This window comes from Vulpes vulpes, chromosome 1 (genome assembly GCF_048418805.1).
Source record: "Vulpes vulpes isolate BD-2025 chromosome 1, VulVul3, whole genome shotgun sequence".
NCBI classification, from domain to species: Eukaryota; Metazoa; Chordata; class Mammalia; order Carnivora; family Canidae; genus Vulpes; species Vulpes vulpes.
Genome location: NC_132780.1, coordinates 3,494,727 through 3,520,361, shown reverse-complemented (window position 1 = coordinate 3,520,361; position 25,635 = coordinate 3,494,727). Strand labels below are relative to the sequence as shown.

General features: G+C 52.7%; 1 protein-coding gene across 2 annotated transcripts; it reads left to right on the top strand.

The window, feature by feature from the left end:
- The first annotated feature begins 461 nt into the window (after positions 1–461).
- Positions 462–25,542, top strand: SLC7A9 (solute carrier family 7 member 9). 2 transcript variants are annotated; one of them, XM_072749947.1, is made up of 14 exons: positions 462–862; positions 2,635–2,728; positions 3,315–3,436; positions 4,736–4,883; positions 5,101–5,343; positions 5,629–5,754; positions 5,988–6,087; positions 6,689–6,733; positions 7,146–7,269; positions 8,558–8,661; positions 14,063–14,159; positions 15,104–15,253; positions 23,510–23,684; positions 25,159–25,542. In XM_072749947.1, exons 3-14 carry the CDS (start codon positions 3,341–3,343, stop codon positions 25,221–25,223), a joined length of 1,473 nt encoding a protein of 490 aa, XP_072606048.1. In that variant the 5' UTR covers positions 462–862; positions 2,635–2,728; positions 3,315–3,340; the 3' UTR covers positions 25,224–25,542. The 2 variants fall into 2 exon arrangements, with proteins under 2 accessions (XP_072606048.1, XP_025865963.1); XM_026010178.2 differs by lacking the exon at positions 462–862 and having other exon boundaries at positions 2,420–2,728; positions 25,159–25,272; positions 25,384–25,542.
- Positions 25,543–25,635: the final 93 nt, after the last annotated feature.

Genomic DNA, 25,635 nt, shown 5'->3' with positions numbered 1-25,635 from the left:
CACCAGCAGTACGGACCTCCGTGTCCCGCATCCAAACGAGAAACTGGACCCCGAGTCCTCCCCGCGTCCTCCCCACGCCCTCCCCACGCCCGCGGAGAGCCTGAGCCTGGCGCTGCTCGGAACGTCCGCAGGACATTTTTGTGGGGATGTGTCCATTCTTTCTGGGTAAATCCCGGGGGCTGGCCTCGCTGCACCGGGGGAGCACGCGTGTGCTGAGCCGTGTGACGCGTCTCGGACACCGAGGACAGATACCGCGGGGCTCCACATAGGTGATGTGCTGAGCCAGAGTCCCAGGGACAGAGAGGATCTGGGGCGAAGGAGCAAACGGAGCTCGTGTGACAAGGAGGGAGGGAATTCCCGTGCTAATTATTTTATGGTGAGACTGTAAATCCTTGGCATTTAAGGACTCGGCACATTCCACTGATTCTTTTATATATATATATATATTTTTTTTTTAATTCGTGAGAGACACAGAGAGGCAGAGACCAGGCAGAGCGAGGAGCAGGCTGCCTGCAGGGAGCCCAGGGCAGGACTCGATCCCGGGGCCCCGGGGTCACGCTGAGCCCAAGGCAGCCGCTCCACCTCCACCGCGGAGCCCGCACCCGGCCCGGGCTCTCTGCTCTCGCAGCCCGGAGGCCCCGAGCCTGGAGCAGCCGCCGTGGGAGGGCACACGCGGCCTCGACAGAAGGCGGTGTGAGAAGCTCGACGGCAGGCCTGGACGGGGTTGGAGCGACGACGTGGGGCCTGAGCCTTCCTCCGGGGGCTCGGAGGACCAGAGAGGCCAGGAGGCTGCGCAGCACCGGCTGGGGCCTGGGCTCCCGCAGAAGGGACACGAAGACGCCGCCGCACCACGTCCCAAACGGTAAGAAAAATGCAGACGCGACGTGGGTCCGTGGGTCCGTCTGCGCAGACCACAAGCACGTTTGAGTGAAGGTCAAGAGCTGCCCAGAACCTTGAGAAATAGGGGGGGTGCAAGAAGGACGGGTGCAAGGGGCCGGGAAGCGCCCGGAGGGGAACAGGCAGCGGGGCCACCTGGGCCCTGGGGGGAGGGCTGGGCGCACGAGGGGGGCCCAAGGTCTCCAGGAGCCCGGGGGGGGGGGGGGGCACATCCAGATTGTCTCCCCTGAGTGGGGGCGATTTAGGGAAGGAGCTGAAGGCTCCCTCTGCCAGGGGAAAGCTGAACACACGGCAGCCTGGGGAAGGCAGTGCTCACCAGCGACCCCAGGGCACGGAAGCGACTTCTGACCCTTAGCAAGAGGCCCCAGAGGCCAGACCACCAACCCTACGCGCCCCACGCTTGCCGCGGCCGTGGGGGCTGTGCGGGACCGGCCCCCCTCGAGATTCGAGATTCGGATCTGGGCGCCGTTGGAGAGGCTGAGTCACCCGTGGCCACCGGCCTGGTCCGGGCGTCGCCCTCCCACCCGCCACCCACCCTGCCCTCCTCACGTGATTTCTGTTGAGAACAGCAGCCCTTTGGAGGCAACTTTGACCCAGGAGTGTTCTGCAGTGTTGTGCAGAGACAGGCGCCAGGGCCGGCAGCCGCAGGAACCGGCCTGCGGACGGGGCGTCTGGGGCGGCAGGTGGCGGTGGCAGCGGAGCCCCCCCCAGTCCCCCCGGGGAGCACGGTGGGCAGGGGTGCGTGGACTCGCGGCAGCGAGCATCCCCACGTCCTCCAGATGGCTTTGGGGACAGCCCTGAGGCCCTGCCCGCCCCACAGTGCTCCCTGGGGATCCCCCGTGGTTTGTCCTGCTCCTTCCTGTGACCTTTGGTCTCTACGTGAGATGCTGTCAGGTTTAGCCCAGCGCGAAACAACGGAAACAACGGAGGAGGCGGTGGTGATAACAGTACAAAGCTCCCCGGCTGAGAGCTGAGAACTATCTGGGACAAGGGATTAGAGCCGCCACCGAGTCAGCCCTGGAGGGGAGGGACGGGAGGGTGGGTCTGTCCCCAGCTCCTCTGAGCACACTCGGACCTCTGGGATCGGGGGGCTGGAGCGCCGGAGCCTTCACATACTTCATTGTCTCTGGGGCCTCAGTTTCCCCAGCAGGTTGGGGAGGGTGCGCAGCCCCTTCTCTGCCCCACGATCCCATGAACACAGACTGGGGCCAAACGGAGCTGGGCGGCTGCAGGTGCAGACCGAGCAGGGCGGGTCCGCGGGGCCGGAGCCCAGTCACCCCCAAAGGGGAGCGGGAAAGACCCGCCCACGGTCCTGCGGGCTTGGCACCCGCCCTGACAGGCAGCAAGTTCCCGCCGGCGGTCCCCCCGGGTGCCGCCTGCCCCCGGCTGTAAATCTAGCTTATTAAGGCAATAAAAGAAGCTGGTTCCAAAGTTTATCCCCTCCGCTGCCAGTTTTTAGAGGGATCTCCTGACAAGATGCACCCGATGTGGGGGGGCTCTGCTTAAGGAAAGAACAGTGAGCGACAGCACGGGAACATCTGTGCGCAGGAACTGGCCTGTGCCTGGCCCTCCTCCCCTTGTGGGCGCGGGATCCAGGCTTCATGGCTGCAAGAAAAAAAAAAAAAAAAAAAAGAAAAAGAAAAAGAAAAAAGAAAAGAAAAGAAAAAAAAAGAGGTGTTTAATAATTACCTTTATTGACCTCTGTACCTTCTGGCGTCCTCCACTCCTGGGCACAAGACATGGCCATTCCCAGGGCGCGTCCGTGCAGACGCGCAGACACAGCCGGCGGCCGAGCTGGGCAGCTCCCGGGGCGCTGCGAGGGCGAGGAAAGGTAAGGCCGCAGGGCGGTGGGCAGCGCCCCCCCCCCCAGGGCCTGGGAGGGACTTTATTTAGGGAAAGGGCGCAGGAAGGGAGCACCCCGGCTCGGCCTTGGGCTGATCCCCCCAGCATCTCGCGGCTGCTGTCGCTCAGCGCGGGAGCATCGCCGCCGCGGGGCTGCCCTGTGCCCGGTGCCTTCGCCTTGGACGTGACCATGGGCCAAGTGTGCCGTCCTTGGACTCGGCTCCACCAGGGGTCTTCCAGGGGGTTGTAAAATACTTCTACTTTTGGAAAAAAAGTAAAAAGAGAGAGAGAGAAATTGGATGTAGAACGACTTTGGGGTGCGCCGTTGCAGGCGAGCAGGGGCGGACAGCTCGGGGGGGGCCCCGGGGGCTGTCGCGGCGCCGGAGCAAATGCACGGGAGCCCCTTCCCCGGGTCGGCCCGGACCCCGCACACCATCCCTGAGGGTCGGCAGGTGCTCGTCCCTGCCCTAGGTGGGCGCTGCTGGTGGAGTGGAGCTGGGCACGGGGGGCGGGGGGCCGAGGGGTGCCCTGGCCTGGCCGCCGCCGCCGGGCTGGGCCGAGTGCTCTCCTCGCAGCCCCCCTAGGACCGGCGGGAGGAGACATGGAGGAGAACAGCCTGAGAAGCAGGAGAGACGACGAGAGGTCCACGGGGAGCATCCAGGCCAAGGAACCCAAGACCACGAGTCTCCAGAAGGAGGCAAGTCCGTCCCCCCGCAGGGCCCCGGCGCGAGCGGCGGCCCCCGCGGAGCCCCCGATCTCTGACTGGAAACACCCCTCGAAGCCAACACTTCTCGGGGCTGGGCTCTTGCCTTCCGGCCCGTGAATCCAGCATTTTCTTTGCGAGGCTGACGCGTGGGTGCTTCGGAGCGCCGGGCGAGGGCCTGGACGGCTGGGTCTGCTCGGGCCCTTTGCCGTGGGCCGCCCCCTCTATAGGCCTCCCCCGAGTGGCTGCCCCGCCTGTCCCTCAACATGTTCCTTCAGTGATGGGAAACGTTCCTTTGTAGGGAGTCGAGCAGGGGCGCGCGTGCAAGATGGGTGGGGCGAGGGTGATCCCGTGAGAGGGACCGCAGTAGTGGCTGGACTGGGGGGCCGCGCCCCAGGGGCGGGGGGCAGTGTCCCTCAGGGGCTGGAAGGCAGGGGGGCTCCACGCGGGTAGAGGGGCGTGGACGGTCGGCTTGGGGGGGTCAGGGCGGCAGCGAGGGCCCCACTGGCGGGCTGGGCTGTGCGGGCGGCAGGGGCTAGAGGAGGGACTGGGGCTGGCTCGGCTGCCTGCGAGCTGGCCTGGGGTCTGGGGTCCCTAGGGGCTGGCTAATGGGTGTCGCTCCCCCTGAGAAGCACCGAGCTGACCCCGGGGTGTGTCCTCCACTCGTTCCTAAACTGGGGGCAGCTCCGGTGAGTGCAGACCTCAGCGGGAGGGAGGGTTCTGGAGGGTTCCTGCCGCCCCGAGGTCAATCAGCCTAAGAGGCCCCCAGGGGAGAAGAGCCCAGGCCGTCCTGCCAGTGCCCCGGTCGCTCCCTGCCAAATGGCATCAGAGCTCGGCGGCCTCCGGGTGCTTCTGTCCCGGGAGGCCCCTGGGTCTCCCCCTGCACCCCCCCGCCCCCGCTCCCCAGGAGGCCCCTGGGTCTCCCCCTGCACCCCCCTTCCCCCTGCTCCCCGGGAGGCCCCTGGCGCAGACCAGGGCCCTGACTTCTCTGCTCAGTCAGCCTTTAAACCCATCTGGGCGTCTGCGCCGCTTTGTCAAGGGCAGTCAGGGTAGAGGTCGGGGCGCCGCCCAAGCCAGGGGTGCTGCGCGGGGACTCCCCGGGGAAGCCCCGTCACCCGTCTGTCCTCCCCGCTCTCCTCTGTAAAATGGGCGTGACGGGGGCCTGCCTGACTCACGGGCCGTGGTGACGGTGCTGGGGCTTGACGGGAGCTGGGCCGGCCGTGGCGGGAGGGGGCCGCGCTGGGGGGGGCGGGGGGCGGGGGCGCCCTAACCGCCCTCCGTGCCGCATCCCAGGTGGGCCTGCTCAGCGGCATCTGCATGATCGTGGGCACCATCATCGGCTCTGGGATCTTCATCTCCCCCAAGTCTGTGCTCAGCAACACGGAGGCCGTGGGGCCCTGTCTCATCATCTGGGTGGCCTGTGGGGTCCTGGCAACACTGGGTAACGAACACGGGCCTCCCTGGGGAGCTCCCCCGAGACAGGCGGGCACCCTCTGCGCCCCGGCCCACGCTCGCTGGGGTCCCGCGCAGCACCTATGGGGCACGAGTGCAGACCAGCCAGAGAGCCGAGGGGGCCCGGTGGGGCGGCCCCAGAAGTGGGGGGGCTCCCCGGGAGCAGGGCAAGGTCTCACCGGGGCAGGCCCCCCTCTGCGTTCCAGGCGCCCTGTGCTTTGCGGAGCTCGGTACGATGATCACCAAGTCGGGGGGCGAGTACCCTTACCTGCTGGAGGCCTTCGGGCCCATCCCCGCCTACCTCTTCTCCTGGACCAGCCTGTTCGTCATAAAGCCCACCTCCTTCGCCATCATCTGCCTCAGTTTCTCCGAGTACGTCTCTGCGCCCTTCTACTCAGGCTGCAAGCCCCCCGAAGCTGTGGTGAAGTGCCTCGCGGCTGCTGCCATCTGTGAGTACCCACAGGTGACACCCGGGCAGGGGGTGCGGGGGGCCTGGCTCCTGCATGCCCAGAGAGGCCGGTGGGCCTGGGGGTGCAGCAAGAAGTGGGCCGGGGTCTGCGGGGGGCCCCCCAAAGCCCAGAGTCCCCGGGGCGGTCCCCCAGGGCCATGCTCCAAGGTCCCCGCCAGGCACACCTGCCGATCAGAGCGGCCGCAAGGGCAGCTCCGGGCCCCTGGGAAAGGAAGGGGGGTGCTGGGCCTGGGGGCGCCATCACCCCCGTTCTGGCTCTTTCTAGTGCTCATCACCACCGTGAACTCGCTGAGCGTGCGGCTGGGGAGCTACGTCCAGAACGTGTTCACGGGGGCCAAGCTGGTGATCGTGGCCATCATCATCATCGGGGGCCTGGTCCTCCTGGCCCAAGGTGAGCGCGCCCCGGGGCGGGCAGGGCGGGTGCCACACGGCTCGGCCTCGTCCCCCGCGGCCTGTCCCTCGGGGAGCCCGGCAGGGGTGCCAAGGGGCCGCTCTGGATTCCCGGCCTTTCGGAGCTCCCGTGATACCCTGAGGTCACGGGCGGCGCCCTTTGGTCGTGGAGATGCCGCGGGGTCCCGGTGCGGTCCTCTGACACCCACAGTTCGCTGTCTGGCTTCATTACAGGAAATACAAGGAATTTCGAGAATTCTTTCGAGGGCGCAAAGCTGTCTGTGGGCGCCATCAGCCTGGCCTTCTATAACGGCCTCTGGGCCTACGACGGATGGTAGGCTCGCTGGGACGGGCCGCACGTCCGCCCGGGGCCGGGCTCCTGCAGAAGCCCCCGGGGCTCGGGGGCTCACGTCCACACGGCCCTCGGGTCGCTCGCCCTCCGAGCCCGCAGGCCCCGAGACCCCTGCCCCTTCCGCGGGCCACATGGTGGCCGAGGCCTGGGCCCCGAGGGGGACACGGAGACGGGCGGGCGCCCGACTAGGCCAGAAGCCTCCGCAGCGCGTCCACCCCACGGCGGAGATGCCAGGTCCTGCCCGTGTCGTGTGAGGAAGAAGCCTGGCCCCCCGCCCGTCACCCTGGCCTTTCCCTCCCGCAAAACCCTCCAGGTTTCCCAAGCAGCCTGGGGACTCGTTGCTCCCGAGGGTTCTGGAAAATTCTCACGATTCCCAGAGGGCAAAGGCCTATCGCTTGACAGACGTGCAGACCTCGCAGTTGGAGGGGGGGGGCACCGTCACGGGCTTTCTCTGAAAGAGATGACCCCGAGGCCCCGCAGGAGAACCTTCTCCGAGAGTCTCCAACGAGACGCTGGGGTTGTGTTGCACGCGCGTGAGCAAGGAAGGCCGAAGGAGGTCACTCGCGTGACTTTTCCCTCCTAGGAACCAGCTCAATTACATCACGGAAGAACTCAGGAACCCTTTCAGGTGAGAAAGCAGAGTCGGGTGGGGGGAGCGGGGGCCCGCAAGCCCGCTTGTCTCCCCGAGGAAGCGGGGCCCCTTCCTGCTGCGCTGGCTCCCCGCAAGCCCATTCCCACCGGTGGGAGCCCGGCTTTGCTCTGGGCGGTGCGGGAACCCCCACTTCTCCGCCCCGGAGCCTGAGAGCAGGACAGGTTTTGTCTTTTGTTTTTTCCTCAGTTGGCAACGTCACGTCCCGCAGGCCCCGGGTGAGGGAGGGGGTGGGCCTCCGGCAGCGGCTGGGACCCCAGCCCCCCACGGGGACTGGCTGGCGGGGCGGAGGGATGGGGCTGGCGAGAAAGGACAGGACAGGACAGGAACCGCAGGCTCGCGGGGCTCCCACGGGTGCTCTGCTCTGACCCTGGGTCCCTGCCGCTCCCAGAAACCTGCCCTTGGCCATCATCATCGGGATCCCGCTGGTGACAGGCTGCTACCTTCTCATGAACGTGGCCTACTTCACGGTCATGACCCCCACCGAGCTCCTGCAGTCCCAGGCGGTGGCCGTGGTGAGTGCCCAGGGCCCGGGGCCAGAGGCTGCTGGGCTCCGGGGCAAGTCCTAAATGCCCAGCCAAGGTGCCCTCTGGGGAGGAGGAGGGAAGTCGTCGTCTAGGACTCGGGGCAGAGGCAGCCGTTGGAGGCAGCAGCAAGGATGCACCCGAGGACAAAGGCTGTGCCAGCGGGTGGAAGGTTCTGTCCAGGGCCTGGGCGCTGGCACGGGGCGCAGGGGGCACAGGGCCGGGTTTGCCCCGGGGTCGGGGTTTTCATGGATACAGGCGAGGAAGTGCAGGGGAGGGATCGAAGGGCAGGATTATACTGTGGGGGGGTCTTGATGGCAAGGGGATGCATGTGGGTGCCAGTGAGAGAGGCTGGAGGTCCAGGCGCTGGAAGCCTCGTGAGGCGGGGGCGGGCCAGGAAGGGAACTGCAAACGGGCAACGGGGGAGGATGGGGAGCCAGGGGAGAGGCCGTCTGGGGTACGATGAGGTCACGGGTCACGAGGAGGTGGCTAGGGCCGGGAGAACAGGGTCATGCTGAGTGAGGGGGAAGCGGGAAGCCAGGGGTGTTGGGAGGACAGTGAAATGACAAGCTAGGATGGTGGGGGGTGGTGAGGACATGTCTGCCTCTCTGTGTCGGGAGGTCGGGGAGGGTCAGTAAAGTGTCCCTCAAACCAAGGAGGCACTTGGACCAAAGACGAAGCACTGACTCCCTACGGTCTGTACACGGTTCTGTTCAGAGTAACTTCCTGGCAGGGGAATCAGGTGGAGGTTGATCCAGGCTCAGGGCCTCCTCAGTTCTTCTCTGCAAAGAACTGGACCTTAGTCCCCAGATTTTATGGAGTGAGGTGGTGTGCAGAAGGGCACCGTGGTGGCATCAGAGGGGGAGCGTGCACCCCACGGATGGCCAACCTTTCTCTAGAGCCTGTGGCTGCACCCGTGTGTCAGGAAGGGGAAAGGCTATGCTCTAAACAGAGTCCCGGGAGCCAAACCGAGCCTCCCTGCATCCCGACCATGGGTGGTATTTCTAGGATTTGCATGTTAATCCCCAAGTCGCTGGGAACACTTAGCCCCAGGAGAGGTCACCCAGCAACCGTGAGCAAGATGGTCAGGAGTGGAGTTAGTATTGGTCGCTTTCCTCTGGGAGGGGAAGAGGCTATGTCCTTCTCCTCCCAAGTGGTCAAGTGGTCCTGTAGGTCCTCCTTCCCCGAGGGGAGTCAGAGGCCAGGCCCCGGGGAGGCTCAGCAGCTTCCTCTGGAGGAGCGTGCAGGCCCCTCAGGATTCCTGTGCTGCTCTCTGCAGACGTTCGGTGACCGCGTTCTCTACCCGGCCTCCTGGGTGGTTCCCCTGTTCGTGGCCTTTTCCACCATCGGTGCTGCCAACGGGACCTGCTTCACGGCAGGCAGGTAGGGAACCCCAGCACTCACTTGGGGCGGGGAGGCCAGAGGGCACCAGAGGCCCATCAGGGACCAGCCTCAGGGCAGAAGCCCTCAGGGCCCTGCTGGGCTTACACCTCAGAGCAGAACAGAAAACTGGAATTTGAATAAAAACATAAGAAAACCCAAAGTCCAGGAAAGAGAGCAAAACGTACGGCTCAGCTTATGCGCCGGTGCTGGGCATGGTGGCCCCACCCTGTGCTCCTCAGCGGCGGGGGCAGTGCTGTCAATGTCGCACAAGGCAGGATGTGGGGACATGGGAGACACGCTGGTCCCGTTTATCACCTACTGAAGTCTCTTGAACGTCTTCCCCCGTGACTATATACGTAATGGAGACCCAAGAGTAACCTTCTGGGCTCTTGGGCCACGGGAGTCTGCCACTTACCCCGACGGTCTCGGTGGCAGCATGAGAGCAACCGGCATGGTTCTGTTCCTGTCCCACATTCTGATAATGTGGGATTATTATCCCACACAAACCTGCATCATCTGCCGGCCCCGCCAGCCCTGTGGACCCTCCCGGCCCGGAGACCGTCAGCAGCTGCATCGTGTTCCAGTTGACCCAACGTCACACAACCTCAGCTCACGGCCCCAGTGGGGGGTTGTTCTCTTAAACACTGCCACAGGGAGCATTCTGGAACACATCTTTGCCCACTTGCCTGGTGTCCTGCATCGATTCATTTGCGAGGGTGGAATTGCCAAGGAGGATACAGTGGACATGTTTCAGGACGGCAAAACCATCCTTCGCGGCGCTGTGTCGAAGCACAGATGGTGCCAGTCCACCAACTTCCCTTCTTCCAGAGCGTTCGGCTATTTCTGGATCCTTGGCATTTCTGTACGAATTTGAGAACCTGCTTGTCAAATTTTGCTCAGGGCCGCCGTGAATCTGTAGCTCAATCTGGAGAGGGCTGCCGTCTTCACGAACAGGGCTGATCGTTCTAACCCGGCGGCAGGGACCCGCTCCCTTTATTTAGGTCTTCAGTTTTTTCCAAAATGTTTTTTCTTTTCTTTCTGCAGTAGTTTCAGTATGTGGCTCTTGCGTACGTTTTGTCACGGTCATCCCAAAACATTTCATATCTTGCGTGGCTCGGCTGGTTCGGCTTGGGTCACACAGTCCTGGTGTCGGGGTCGAGCCCGGGCCCGCTCAGTAGGGAGCCCGCTTCTCCTGCTCCCTCTGCTCCTCCGCACCCGCTTGTTCTTTCTCACTCACGCGCTCTCTCTCTCTCTCTAAAAACAAACTTCATATTTTGTGCTACTGTAAATTTTTTTTTAAATGTCAGTCCCTGGCAAGTTTGTTGCTAATACACAGGAACACGATTTCAATAGCTCTCCGGAGGTGTAAACACCGTTAAGTCTCACTTGGTAATTATACATTTTGATGATTTTATTATGTTTATAAAGCTGTGCAAATAGCCTCACATTCCGATTCTAGAACATTCCCATCATCCCCAAAAGTTCGCTCCTGCCTGACTGCAGCTAGCCCCTGCTCCCCGCCGCGCCGGGCCTGGGACTGTCTCCGACCCGCTGCAGTGTCTGTTAACCTTGCCTTTTCTAGACATTTCATTTAACTGGCGCGATGCAGGGTGTCCTTTGCATCTGGCTTTCTTTCGCTTGGCATGTTATTTTTGAGGTCCACCCATGTCACAGCACGTATCTGCTCATTCCCTGCAACGGCTGGATTTCCGTTGTGCGGAGACACCGCCTTTTGTCTATCCATTCCCCAGTCGCTAGAGGTTTGCGCTGCTTCCAGTCTGGGCCATTTGAATGCCCACTGCGCACGTTCACACACGTGTGTCTTCATTTCTCTTAGGTAGATTCCTAGGAGTAGAATTTCTGGCTCCTACAGTAAATTTGTGATTAACTGTTACAGAAGAAACTGCTTACCTGTTCCCTAAGTGATTGTTCCATTTTGATTTCTGGAAGCAATGCATGAGCATCCCAGTTTCTCCACATCCTAACGTTTGGCGTGGTCTCCTTGATTAGTCTTTCTCGTGGGGTTAAGTCACGTCTCTGTGGTTTTAACAGCATTTCCCGAAGGACTCCTGATGCTCCCGAGCATCTTTTCATGTGCCGGGTAGCCATGCATATGTCTTCTGATGAAATATCTACTCAAATCTCTTGTCCACTTTTTCAATTGGGCTGTTTGTCATCTTAGTGAGTTGTAAGAATTCTTTATACAAAAAAAAAAATTCTTTATACATTATGGATACAAGCCCTCTCTCGGGTATCTGACTTGCACATACACTTTGTCCCAGTCTGTGACCTGTCTTCTCATTTCTTACTGGTGTTTTGGAAATGTGTGTGTTTTTGACTTTTTTTTTCCCACGTGTCATGCTTTTGTTGTCATCTCTAATAGCCTTTGCGCAACCCAGGATCACGAAGAGTTTCTTTTCTGTTTTACTTTAGAAGTTTTATAGGTGTAGCCCTCACATTTAGGTTTACGACCCATTCTGCATTAACTTTGTATAATTGGATACCTGTGCAGCTTGGGGGTTGGCCAGAATTATGAATTATGTGTTGGGTAGAATTTTTGTGGGGCCACATCCAAGATTCTTGCTTCCTGGGGTCTGAGTTTTCCATGTCGTGTAGACAAACCTCCCTCCTTTCAAGAATATCCACTCATGTTTTCTCCTAGCATTTTACGTTGGCTCTTTGATCAATTTGGAATGCATTTTGATATGAGGCATAAATCTCACTTTTTTCCCTCAAGCATCTACCTGTTGTCCCAATATTTTTTATTAATAGTCCGTCGCTTCCCCTCCTGGTTTGAATACCACTATTAGCTGCCCATCTGGGCCCTGTCCTATTCCTGTGCACAGGGATGCCTCATAGCCCCCCACCCCCACCATGGAACCATCTGGAAGAAACGGTGCCTCCCTGTCAGTGGTTGGCTCCCCCTTGCCTACTCAGCCCTCCAGCCGCACTTGCAATGATTGTGTCCAGTTCCAAACTTCCCGCTTGCTTTATGAGCCCATGGAATTTACAGAGAGGTTTGTGAGCGCTGAGGGGTTTAAAGTGTGAGGTCCCAGCACCCCTGCAGCCTGTCTCCCTCTGGCAACTCCTTTCCTCCCGGTGTTAACTGGCTTGTTCGGGAAACTAACTTGATACCATGTTTATGTCTTTTTCAAAGTTCAGATACGTAGTTTTAAATAGACGAGCCCTTCCGGACTTTGTATTCCTGACTTCTGATTTTATGGTGTTGTAGTCAGAGTGAGGGATCTTTATGATCTCATTTCTTTGGAAGCTTTACGCCTTCCCTTGTGGCTGACTGCAGGTTTTAAAAATGCTTCTTAGGGTCTTGAAAATAAGGCGTATTGTGTTCTAGTTACCTCGATTTCTCTATCATCGTCAAGCCCGTGCCTTGACTCTTCAGATCTTCTGCTCTCAGTGGATTTGTCAAGTTTGGCCTTCTACGTTTCAAGGGCTCCCGGTTTTCGTATCTTCTTGGCAGATGGCTTCCATTTTCCACAGGAACTCATTTTGCCTTAAATTCTGTTTTGTCCAATATTGATATTGAGGACCCTACAGGCTCAGGACTGCTGCTTCGGGTAGCAATGTTCATCCATCCCTTGTCTCTTCCCCCCTCGGCCTTGGGGAGCTTTGGCTTGTGTCTCTTTCAACAACCCCCCAGGGCATCTCTGGCCCGGATCTACAATCTACGCGATCATCATCATCTGATCCCATCTGATGGGATTCCTGTTACAGTGGGATTATCTCCAACATATAGTGTTTTCATAGCTTAAAAAAAAAAATCTTATCCTGATTTATTATCCATCAAATGCCCTTTCTTTTCTCTCCTGATGTGGAAGTTTTCTTTCTGTTCTTTTAGCAATTACCCTTCAAATTTAACTCAAATACCTAACAGAGGCTATAAACATCTCCCTTCTCCTCCCTCTCCGGCAAGGGCTCTCTCTCCCTTTCGCTACGTCCGGTAGATCAGCTGCACCTTGTCTATAAACCCTCCCCTCCAAGAAAAGTTCATCGTGATAAGAATTGAAAACGTGTGTACTTACATCCATATCAACGTGTCTTACTGCTGTTTCCTTCACATCGCATCTTCAAACGACTCTTGAGTTCAGTTTCTTTCTGTTTGTTGGAGTAGATTTAATAGTTTCCAATGAGGATTGAAGAAGAGAAAATGTGTCGTAGGCCCTGTTCACCTGCAAATATATTCATTTTGCCAGGAGTCCTGAACGATAGCTTAGCTATACAGCCCCGGAATCTGAAAACTGATTTCCCAGGTTGCTTTGAAAATATTCTCATGCCATCTCTGCTGTTCTGGTTGTCCTCATTTTGTAGTTCATCTTTTAGATTTGGAAGCTTAAAAAAAAAAAAATTTTTTTTTTTTTTCAAAAAAAAATTTTTTTTTCCTTACACTGTGATGTTTGTATCTGGGTATGTTTTTTTATCTAGAACTGGGTTTAATTTAAAAGCTGTTTTTCAGTTCCATGGAAGCTCTCTGCTTTTCTTCAAGTTTCTCTTACCCCATTCAACGAACTCGGGGGGCTCCCTGTTTCTTCTCTCAATTTCCTGTCTACATTTTCCATTTGTCTCCGCTTCATAACTCAGGTCTATTTTTTTAAAAAAAAAGAATTTATTTATTTAGAGAGTGTCCGTGCAAATGGAGAGTGGGGCAGACAGAGAGGGAGAGAGAATCCCAAGCCAACTCTGCACTGAGCGTGGAGCTCGAGGTGGGACTAGATCCCAGGGTCCCGAGAGCTGAGCTGAAATCAAGAGTCAGATGCCCAGCCAATTGAGCCATCCAGGTGCCCCTCTCAGATCTAGTTTTTTTAAAAATTTTAGTTATTTATTCATGAAAGACACAGAGAGAGAGGCAGAGACATAGGCAGAAGGAGAAGCAGGCTCCCTCCCAGGAGCCTGATGCTGGACTCAATCCCACTACCCCAGGATCATAACCTGAGCCACAGGCAGATGTTCAACCACTGAGCCACCCAGGCATCTTTTTTTTTTTTTTTTTAAATATGGAAATCCTGCACAGCTTGGGTTTAGGAAGTGCCAGGCACCTCTGTGCTTGCTTCTGTCAGGTGTTCCAAGTACTGGGGTCCACTGGCCCTGGACTGGTTTTTCTATTATGTAAAAGCATAACTCTGAGGACACAGAGTAGGTCTCCTCCTGAAAGGTCCTTTCCAAACCCCAAGCCAGCCCTATGCTCTCCCCTGTGTAGCTGACCCTCAGCACCAGGAAGCATAGCTCTCAGGTGCGTTTAACCACCTACTTCCCCCAAATTCACTCAGCTCCCCGAGACTGACTCCCACTGACCACACCAGGTGCCCATTGAGTCCCTTCCTCCATGGCTTTGGTGGGGAAGCCCAGTGGTGGCACCACACCACTCCCTCTCCTCCTGCTCTTTCAGGCTTGTGTACGTGGCGGGCCGGGAAGGCCACATGCTCAAAGTGCTCTCCTACATTAGTGTCAAGCGCCTGACTCCAGCCCCCGCCATCATCTTTTATGTAAGTATGAATTCTGCTGTCAAAACACCCCCGTCAAGGCCGAGAGGCCCTGGAGTAAACCAGTATCACTAAGCCCAGTGGTTTCCAAATGGCCCCGGTTCCCTTTACTCCTCCACATGAAGTAGGTACACTAAGAAGCCCATGACCGCTCCAACAGGTTGCCCAACGTCTGTTCCTTGTTCTGAATTTGTCTACGAAAGACACGGACTCTCCCAACTTTCTACCTCCTACAGTCCTTACATGTACATTCGTATGTCTGGGTCCCTGGTAATAACTGTACAAAACCCCACCAGCTTCCAGGGAAGGAGAATATGCCACTTTATGAGGTGGCTCCGGATCACTGCTTCTCATTATGGCCCAACAGTTTAGGCGTCACGGCATCCCTGTGCAGTGGAGGCCCTCTGACATCCTCTAATCGGAGTTTCTCAGTGGAGGGACGGTCCTTTGTTGTGTGGCACCCCCTACGGACCATGCAAGCCCAGCCTCGGGGCCAGGCTCCTTCCACCCCACAGGAGAACACTGCTGGCCATCAGCCCACTCCCTTTGAAGATGAGGGGAGGCCTCACACCACACGGCCCAGGCCGTGCAGCTCAGGCTGGTCAAGACCAGGCTGAGTGTCACAGCTCAGGCTCCTTTGCCCCGACGAAGACTCTCTGGCAGAAAAGCTTATGATCAGGGAGCTGGGGGGATGTCCGTGCATATTTTGTTCTGTCGCCGTTTAAAACTGCAACTCAAGGAGTCACACGTTTCCAGGTCCTCTCCGTCACGGAGAACACTCATCACGGCCAGAGGCTGGGTTCACTCCAGCTCGAAGGGGATTCATGGGTTCGTTCATGCCGACAGGTTCATCCACAGAAAACGCTGCTTCTTCGGCCTCCCGGGAGGTGACAGGGATCCTGTTTTTATGCACCAGTGACCTAAGAATCCACTCTTCCTTCCTCTAGGGCATCATAGCGACTATTTACATCATCCCCGGTGACATAAACTCGTTGGTCAATTACTTCAGTTTTGCTGCGTGGCTCTTTTACGGCCTGACGATTCTGGGACTGGTTGTGATGAGGTTCACAAAGAAAGACCTGGAAAGGCCTATCAAGGTAGGTCTCGTGCCCCAAATGTCACAAGCCGCTTTGATTTCTTGAAACGGTTTAAAAATAACTACCTTAAAATCTGTTTCCAACCTGACTCTACTCCTCTTCCCTTGAACATCATCGTTTAGGGTGGAGTTTGCGCCTGAATTCTGGCCCAGACCCATTTCCGTGCGGGCAACCACTAATAGTCTACATCTGCAAACCGGGGTTCCCCGCCACCTCCCTGCGCAGCCGGGGTGGGTCTACATGCCAATGCGACGAAGAACTTATTTTGTTTCTTATGTTAGAGGCTTTTGTTTTGTTAACAGCTGTACTACTGAACGAATGCAGACGTAGGAACGAGGTAGGAAAGCTGAAGGCTTAAACAGGACAAGAACAGGATAATGTCTTTGGCTTTAGGATTTTGTTTCAAAAATGTGCCTAGTGGTCTTTCTGACAGTTATCTGGACTGTCACCAAGTCTCCGGAGCCAGCTGAGACATGGGGTTTAGAAGTCCCACCTCAATCAGGTCATCTGGCAGGCAAAATCATGACGGTAGAATAGATTTCTCCTCTGCACAAAAACCCCTTAAATAAAGAAAGAGGATTTGAGAGAAAATATCAAAGATAGGGGAAGAAGTGCCCTAACACATGTAGAACTGGAATCCCTGAAGAAGCAGCAAATAAAAGCAACAGAATTCTTTTTTTAAAAGGTTTGTTTGAGTGAGGGAGAGTGCAAGCATGAGTTGGGGGAGGGGCACAGGGGGAGAGAGAGAATCCTCAGGCAAACTCCCTGCGGAGCTAGGAGCCCAACATGGGGCTCAAACCCGTGACCCTGAGATCATGACCCGAGCTGAAATCAAGAGTTGGCCGCTCAACCAATTGAGCCAACCAAGCACCCCAAGGCAACAGAATGCTTTAGAACTGTAATTCAAGAAACATTTCCTGGGACAGGTGGGAGAGTGGGAGGGGGACCATGAAAGGAGGGGACCAGAACCAACATTCTGGAAGGCATATGACATCATTGGAGAATCAGCTAGAAGGAGCAAGAGGGAAATATGTTCTGATTAAATTACTGAGCTTTGAAAGATCATGCTTTGGGTGTCCACTGCCCCTGTCATGCCCTCCCTCCACCCCAATTCGCTTATAAAGTTAATGTAGGTATTAGGATTCTCATCAGCAACACTTCATACCCTGAGACAATGGGGCACATGTTTAGGGTATTCAAAGAGAAAATATAAGCCAAAGGCTTTATATCCAAATTGACCTCGAAGAATAAAGCTACCAAGGGGCGTCTGGGTGGCTCAGTTGGTTGAGCAGCCAACTCTTGGTTTCGGCTCAGGTCATGGGCTCATGGTTGTGAGATCAAGCCCCGTGTTGGGCTCCGTGTGTCAGCAGAGAATCGGCTTGTGGATTCTCTCTCTCTCCCTCTGCCCCTCCTCCCCCCACACTCTCCAACAGGTGCGCGCTCTCACTCTCTCTCTCAAATAAGCAAATCTTTAAAAAAAGAATAAAGTTACTAATATGAAACACCTCAAGGCATGGATTGTTACATGAGACCCTCAGGAGGAATCACCTAGAGAACAAGCTTCAGAAACCAAAAAGTCAGTGGCACAAGGTGAATACACTTAACTACAGAACTGGACTAAATGATGCGCGATAAAGGGGACACAAGGATGCAAACATCAGGCACTGACAATATCATACGACAAAAATGGAAGGGAAAGCGTATGAAAGCGTGCCAGTTAAGGAAAGCATGCCGAGGAAACTGCCCCAGGCTACCATCTAAAATTAGGAGGAGGAAGGAGAAGACTAATAATATTATTACTGCTTATTATAGACAATGTGTAGAAAAGAGGAGAGTGAGCTGTGATATTTACTATTTATAATGGCAACTCTGAGAACAAAAACAGCATTTATAGACCCCAAAAGATAGATCCAAAATAAATAAAGACACACAAACATGTGTGCATGCGTATAAGACACCGTATCATAAAAGACCCTCTATATAAAGAATCCAATAGGGAAACAATCAGAGTATCTTCCTGGTGAACATTTTCTTGGTAGAGTGCATATTAGGGTTTTTTGTTTGTTTTTGCTTATTAGTTTTTAACATCCCAAAACTTTCTAGACTCTATAAATCTATAAACCTCTTTATACTCCTATTTCTACCTGCTAGCTATGTGGGGAAATTGATAATAATTACTCAATTACATTTAACTTTCAATTATGGTTTTAGTTTATAATTATTAGTTATTTAATTATAATCATTAAATTATCGGTCCTATTTAATATTTATTAAATCAGTATTTAAATCCTCAAATATAATAGAGAAACGTTTCAAGTTGCGCTCCAAATCCAACACGAGTCAGAATCGTGCGTAGGCACGCTGACAAGTGAGAGTCACGTGTCACTCTCACGTTGCGGGGCCGTGTCACCGCATTCAAGGTAACCACTTGTTCACAACCGTACTAACTGGTCAGGGGAAAATCACTTTTAAAGCAGTTACTTCTTGGTATGATGCATGTTGGGTATTTACATGCATTTACTGTGTTTAAGCTGTATTTGAGGACACTAGTCGGGACTGTGATACATGATCTTTTCTCCCCATTTAAAATAAGAGAAATGGGTCTCAGGTGAGAGTTTTCCCACAGAATGTCACTCGTTAAGGGTAGAAAACTAACAATAAGTAGAAGCCTGCATAGAGGACTGTAAAACAATGTGGAGCAAAGACTGGTCAGTTACACTGATAAACTGGTTTATTCAGTTTATTTTTTTTAAATTGTTTTAAAAGATTTGATTTATTTATTCATGAGAGACACAGAGAAGAGACAGAGACACAGTCAGGGGGAGAAGCAGGCTCCATGCAGGGATCCCGACGTGGGACTTGATCCCGGGACTCCAAGAACACGCCTGGGTGGAAGGCAGGTGCTAAACCGCTGAGCCTCCCAGATGCCCTGGTTTATAGAGTTTAAATGAGCCTAAGTCAACCATTAAAGGGAAAAGATTTTTCAGGCAGGTTTACAAAGGATAGACAATATGTAGAAAAGGATAAGCAAAGACAGAAAGGATAAGCAAAAGGATAAGCAAAGGAGGATAAGCAAAGACAGACCAAGCAAAGGAAAATAATACTCAGAAAACAGGGGTTGTGATCCTATCAGAGGAGTACTCAGGCACAAGACACTCACTTCAGTGTCCTTAGTGATGCTAATGGCTAAAATTCACAGTAAAGAGATGGCAGGCATGAAAACCTATTCACCGAATCACACAGAGGTCATTTTTATGTACTTTTAGGAAGTACAAGGAGACACACAGACTTTAAAGTGTCTCCCTCAGTCCAAGACAGATCCAGACATCTCACTAGTACAAGCGACAAGCCCTGAACAGACCACGGCAGATCTTAGAGACCCGTCCAGGCTCTGAGTCCCCAAAATAGCCAACACACTTTTTCAGGCGCATACGGGACATGTCTGAAAATTGACAAATGCCACAAAGAAAATCTTGATTAAAAAAAATTAGGAATAAAGACCAACCACATTCTCTGTCTATAATGCAATGAAACAGGAAATTATTTTTTTTAAATCAAACTTTTCAGTCCAACAAATAGGAAATGAAGGTACATAAATTCCTAAAAATAACAGTAAGACATGATCTATGATCAGTGCTTTGAGGAAGTTTTACTGCATTAAATACAGCAATCAAAATGAAAACAAATAGGCAACTCAAAAAGCAGGAGAAAGAACAACAAAGAAAATCAAAAGAGTGCATAAGGAATTAATAAACAAAAAAGAATTTAAGATTGCTAGTCAGATCACCTGGTTTTTGGAATTTCCCTGAGAATTCGGATTCTGACAGGGTTAGTTTTAGTAACTTTGCATCTTCCCAGAAAATTGTCCATTTCATCAAATTTATCTATATAGAGTTGCACAAATTAGTTTTAAGATTTTTTTTTAAATTCTTATGTTCTGGAGATGATTTCACCATTTTTATTTATTTATTTTTAAGATTTTTATTTATTTATTCATAGAGACACAGAGAGAGAGAGAGAGAGAGAGAGGCAGAGACACAGGCAGAGGGAGAAGCAGGCTCCATGCAGGGAGCCCGACGTGGGACTCGATCCCGAGTCTCCAGGATCACACCCTGGGCTGCAGGTGGCGCTAAACCGCTGCGCCACCGGGGCTGCCCAATTTCACCATTTTTATTTGTGTGTTTGTGCTTCCTCTCATATTTTTAAAGGTTAGCTACAAGGGTGCCCAGCTGGCTTGGTTGGTAGAGCATGTGACTCAATCTCAGGCTTGTGAGTTCAAGCCCCATGTTGGGTATAGAGATTACTTAAAATCTTTAAGGAAATTAAAATAAAAGGTTAGGTATAGGTTGCTTTACTAGTTTTTCAAATTATTTCTATCAACAGGGTGTCTGGGTGGCTCAGTCAGTTAAGCATCTGACTCTTGATCTCAGCTCAGGTCTTGATCTCAGGGTCATTTTCTATCAACTATAATATTGATACCAAACCTTAGAAAGCACAGAAAAGGGAAAAAGAAAAAATCACAGACTAATCTCATTTTTGAATATTGATATAAAAATCTTAAATTGTTAAAAAAAAACTTAAATTGTTTAACAAACAGAACCCAATTACATTAAAAAGATAATATCCCATGACTAAGTCACGTCTGCAAGGGGGGCTAGGATCACAAAACCTATTAATTACGGATTTAATTCTTGGATGGATATATTTCACTATATTAATATATCTATGGAGAAAACCCCTATAATCACCTCCTAGAGATTACAAAATTCGCCAGATACAATTCAACATACACTACTGATAAAAACACAGATAGGAATTGATAACTGTTTCCTTATCATGAACACACACATACCCCTTCAGCAAAAAGCTAACGGCTATTGCGATTGAGAAGGTGGCACTAGAGGGATGTCCTCACAGGTAACAAGAATGCCTTCCGTTTCAGCTCTCATGTAGCTGCATTTTGGAGACCGTGGCAAGGCAATTAGATAAGAGAAAGCAATTAGAAAAGGCTTTTTAAAGTCTAAAACTTCCTTTCAAAGATACATTGTGCCTCGGTAACATCCAAAAGAATCAAAGAAAAAACTACATGGAAATACGGTAAAATAATGAGACATAAACACGCCTGGATGGCTCAGTTGGTTAAGGATCCGACTCCCGATTTCAGCTCAGGGTTGTGAGATGGGGCCTCACACTAGGCTCCATGCCCAGCATGGAGCCTACTTAAAAAAAAAAGAAACATACTGAAATCAATAGCCTTTATTTATAAAAATGACACCCAATTAAGAGATAACAAAGAGAGCACCTTATTCCCCAAAACGAATAATAAACAAGTGCCTAGCCATAACCTTTATAAGAAGTGAGGCCTCTGAGTTGTAGCAGTGGAATTCTTTGGAAACACAGAAACGGGTCAGTTGAACAAGTGAAAATCCATACATGTTCTTAGGAAAAATAGCATCATAAAGATTTTACTGGTTTTTTGTTTTGTTTATTTAGAGGGGGAGGTGTGGGGGGAAGACGGGGTACCGGGAGATCTTTTTTTTTTTTTTTTTTTTTTTGGGTACCGGGAGATCTTAAGCAGACTCCATGCATAGTGCAGAGCCCAACCTGCGGCTCTGTGTCATAATCCTGAAATCATGACCTGAGCCAAAATTAAGAGTCAGACACAACTGACTGAGCCATCAGGTGCCCCAAGATGTACAGTTTCTTAATTTAGACATTTAAAAAATATATTTCATTTATTTATTCATGAGAGACACAGAGAGAGAGAGGCAGAGACACAGGCAGAGGGAGAAGCAGGCTCCATGCAGGGAGCCCGACGTGGGACTCGATCCAGGGTCTTCAGGATCACGCCCTGGGCTGAAGGTGGCGCTAAACCGCTGAGCCACCCGGGCTGCCCTAATTTAGACGTTTAATGAGATCATGATACATCTGATTTTTTTTTTTTTTCTAGAGTTGCAGGAGTTGATTACAAAGTTCAGTCCGATGCAAGACTAGCCAGCAAAACAGAAAAGAGGATTTTTTTTTTTCAGAAAAGAGGATATTAAAACATGAAGGTTCTGAAATGTAAATGTTATGATGCTGATGCATAAAGAAAATATAAATTATATAAATTGCTTTGTAGTCCAGAAATGGGGAAGGGATCTTTTCTAGGACTCAAAATCCATAAGCAGTAAGGGGAAAATGGTGACAAACATAAAACCCCAACAAAATAAAAATTTAGGCATTGAGAAAAAGAGAAGAAAGTTAAAAATGCACATGCATACCAGATGGGGAAATAATCCTTGCAATAATGTCACAAAACGGGGGCTACTATCCTTAATTTAAAGAGTTCCTAAAATGGAGGCGGGAATTATCGACACCTAAAATGGACAGAACATATAAACAAACAAAAAATATGGAGACAGCTCAGAAACTGCAATGACTCTTAAAAATGAAGCAAATGAAACCCAGCAAGCCCCCCCCCCCCATAGGAGAATGCAGACCACAATTCTGATGAGGTGCCACTGCTTGCCCATCCGACGGGCAGAGATCCCACGCTCCGGCCACTCCCCATCTTGGAGAGGCCACGGGTGGGGGGGTGGGGGGGTTGGGGTGGGAGGGTGGCAGCCCACTTCCTCCCATGTGGCGTCTGAATACAAATGGAATAGCTGCTGTGGAGGCAGGGGGACTGCTCAACGTCTAGCAACATTACACTTGCACTTATCTTTTGTCCCAGCCACCCCGTTTTGGGGTAATCTACCCCCAAGTTGATACTGGCAAAAGTATGAAATACACACAAGGGTATTTACTGCAGCAGTAACTGTATTCGAGAAAGGCTCCGCCCAACCCAAAAGTCAACCCATGGGAGGCTGGTGGAGTACGTTTTGAGACGTCCACAGAGTCGAGTGGGATGTAGCTGTAAAAGATGGAGGGGTGATACTGTGTGTGGCGGGGGCACGATCTCTGGCATATATTCATAGGAAAAAGCAAAATGTAAAACCATCAATTGTGTATTTGCCAGCTTTTATATGGGGGCGGTGAAAGAGGAGTGTGTGCCTGATGGTTGAGCTTTTATGTGTGTGTTTATTCTCAGAAATAAATGATGGAAGGATAAAGCAAGATCAATCAGAAGTTTAAAATTATAGTAGTTTAAAATTTAAGATAAAAGGGAAAAAAAAACAAATCCGCAAAAACCGAAAACAAATAGAAGAAACCTTACTCTGCTATGAGGAAAGGACAACACCACACAGAGAAAAAGTCAAGTGCAGTTTTTTGAATGAACCTCCCTTGTGGGTTATGTTCGGAGGTTAAAAGGAGCTACAAGAAATCTTACTCTTCATACCACACTTCCAGTAGTGGTCGTACTGGCACAGTTATTTTGTCTATTTATTATGGGCATGTTATAGGATAAAGCAGGTAAGGAATTTTGCCAAAGCCGTTAAGAAATAGGGTTTTCAGAAGCATAAGGAAAAAAAGACCTAAGTCTAAGGGGGAGAAAAATGCAATGAATTGGAAATATCAGTATGAACTTGCCAATTTTTTCCCCTTCTTGGAAAAAAAAAATTTTTCTGTCTGTCCCTAAGAACCGTGAGTACCCCAGCCCCCCAGATTATGGTCTCTAAGTGCCATTTCCAGCTAAGAGTAAACAGTTCCCTGGAGAAGGGGTGGGGGGAGTCCAGATCTGGTGGCTCTGGCTTCCTCCCCGGCCCCTGAGCCCACCGGCTGGAAGGATCGTCACCTTGGCGAGCGGAAGTGGGACAGCGGGGCATTCAGGGCCCTGCGACGTGCTACCAGAGGAAGCACACTGCTCCAACGACGAAGCGTCCTTGCCCCCAGATCCACTACCCTTGTGCAGGGAATCTGAGGGATAGAGGAGCGAGTTCTCGGGCAAAGCTAGAATTAAGACCCTGTAAAGGATGAATCATCCACTTCCTACAACAAGCCAGTGACAGGGGAAAAGGGGGGAAAGGGAGGGAGAGGGAATAAACATGTTAAAAACAAAAAGTCCTCTTCAGGACTTGGAGGAGGACATGCCCCAAATGTTTCACAGGTAAAATGACACCATATCTGACATTTACTTTAATATTCTAAGGAAAGGGGGGGGGAGGTAGATGGGATGAAATAAGATTGGCAAAATTATCTCGAAAGTACAGAAATTGGAGGACTGGCACACGGAGTTCGTAGACTTCCTGTGTCCGTGTTTTGTCTTGGACGAAAATCCTCAGGATGTAAGTGAATGCCCGTGGCCGCATCCTGACACTCTGGTTCTGCCGGCAGGTGCCCATTTTCATCCCCATCTTGGTGACCCTCATCTCCGTGTTCCTGGTCGTGGCCCCGATCATCAGCGAACCCGCGTGGGAGTACCTCTACTGTGTCCTATTTATACTGAGCGGCCTTATCTTTTACTTCCTTTTCGTCCACTATAAGTTCGGATGGGCTCAGAAGATCTCAAGTAAGTACCAGCCGAGGGGCTGCCGTGTTAGCGAAGCACGGACAGGTGCAGCGGCCCGCAACCCCCGCCCCGTCCCGATGCCACCAAGACTGTCTTATCCCAGGAGCTCACGCAGCGAGCCGAGGTCACCTTCTCCTCCGTGTGACACCTCTGGGGGCCACCTGCGGCCTCTGCCTTTGCTCCCGTCAATTACTGTAACGAGTAGGAAGGGGAACCACCATCTGCTTTTTTTTTTCTCATTGTAAAATATGCGTAACATCGACCGTCCCGACCATTTTTAAGTGTATAGTTCGGTACCGATAAGTATGTCCACATCGTTGCGCGTGCAGCCTCCAGAGCACTTGCCATCCAACCACTTCCTTTTCCCGCCCCACAGACAGCATGTGAGGCCCAGCAGCAGCCCAGACACACCCAAACCAGGACAGTGGGGACGAGGGCCCGAATTGGGCTGCTCAGCGTCACTGCGGGTGTATACAGCAGTCACCTAATGCTTACTGAGTCAATGTGGTTGGAAATCTGCGTCTGCTCCTTCAGCTTCTCCTCCGAACAGGGAAGCAGGGAAGCACAACCAGGCCCTCGGGCACCTCTCTGGGGTTTACTTACACAAATGCAACCCAGAGAGACCTACAAGGTTCCAGGGAGCAAAACCCAACTGGCCCCGTGGGGGTGCAGCTGACCCTGACACTTTGCCCCGGGAATGCCCTTCTCCGGCCCCTGGCTCGGCCCCTGGCTCGGCCTGCAGGCCTGCCTCACTGGTACCACAGGCGACACGGAATCTGTTCCATGTTGACCAGCAAAGTGAAGCCAAACCCAAAATAGGGCTTTATTACTTCTACTGGGGATTTTTCCTTTCCTGGAAGAGCAATCCCCACCGCCTAATCTCTTGACTGATGGAAGCCCTAAGCGGAGAGACGGTTGCAGGCACACGACGGCAGAAAGGAAAGTACGTGTGTCGCTGTGAGAACCGACATGTCTGAGCGTGAGCTGAGGTTTGATCCCACCGATAGGGAATCCAGCCACGCTCCGGGGACGTGAGCTGAAGGGAGAGCCACCCTGGGGGCCACTCCCTTCCCAGTAAAGCCGTAGGAACCTGCTATCTTTACTGCCACCAAACCACGTCCTCTGGGGAAGACGCACGACTCCCTTCTCTGTCCGTGTGCAATGACCACTCACCGAGGGCTGAATATTTAGTCCACGGTCACCGGGCCTGCATCCTGCTTAAAATCTAGATCGTTTGTTCACCTTCTTAGTTCCAGCTTCCAACCAGTTTTCGTAGGGAGCAGCTTGGCTGGGTTTTCTAAAGCCGAGCAGTACCACCTGCCTTGTAGCTTCGGGCTGGGAGTCGTCCTGGCTGGGCTCTCGGGACACGGCCCCGTGCGCGGGGCAGGGATGGAATTACTGCTCCCCGGGAAGCAAGCGAAGTCAGCTTCTCATTCCAGTTCTCTAACCGCACTCTGATCGGCTTTTCCTCCAGAGCCCATCACCATGCACCTGCAGATGCTGATGGAAGTCGTGCCGCCGGAGGAAGCCCTGGACTAACAAGCTTGGCCTCCCGGAGCCAAGTCCAAGCTGTGATAAATTTATTTTTGTAAGCAATATTTGTGGTTATTTCTTCCTGATGTTTTCCATAAGAAAAAAAGAACTGTATTCGGATGTTCATGATACTGTTGTTTTTAGATATCCTTGGTTCTCTGGGCAGGGGATCTAGAGAGAAGTGACAGGTGTCTGCTGAAGTTAGCGGGCGAAGACCTCACCTGACAGACGGCTGGCGGCCAGGCTCAGAGGCTGCCACCTAGGCCGAGACTCTTTAACGGGGGCAGGCACATCACACCTACTTCAATAAAAGGTGTTCTTTCAACTCTGTGATCAAGAAGATACATATATATATATATTTTATATAAAATAGGTGACACTTTTGCTTTGGTTGAAATAGATTTTTAACATACTAAGT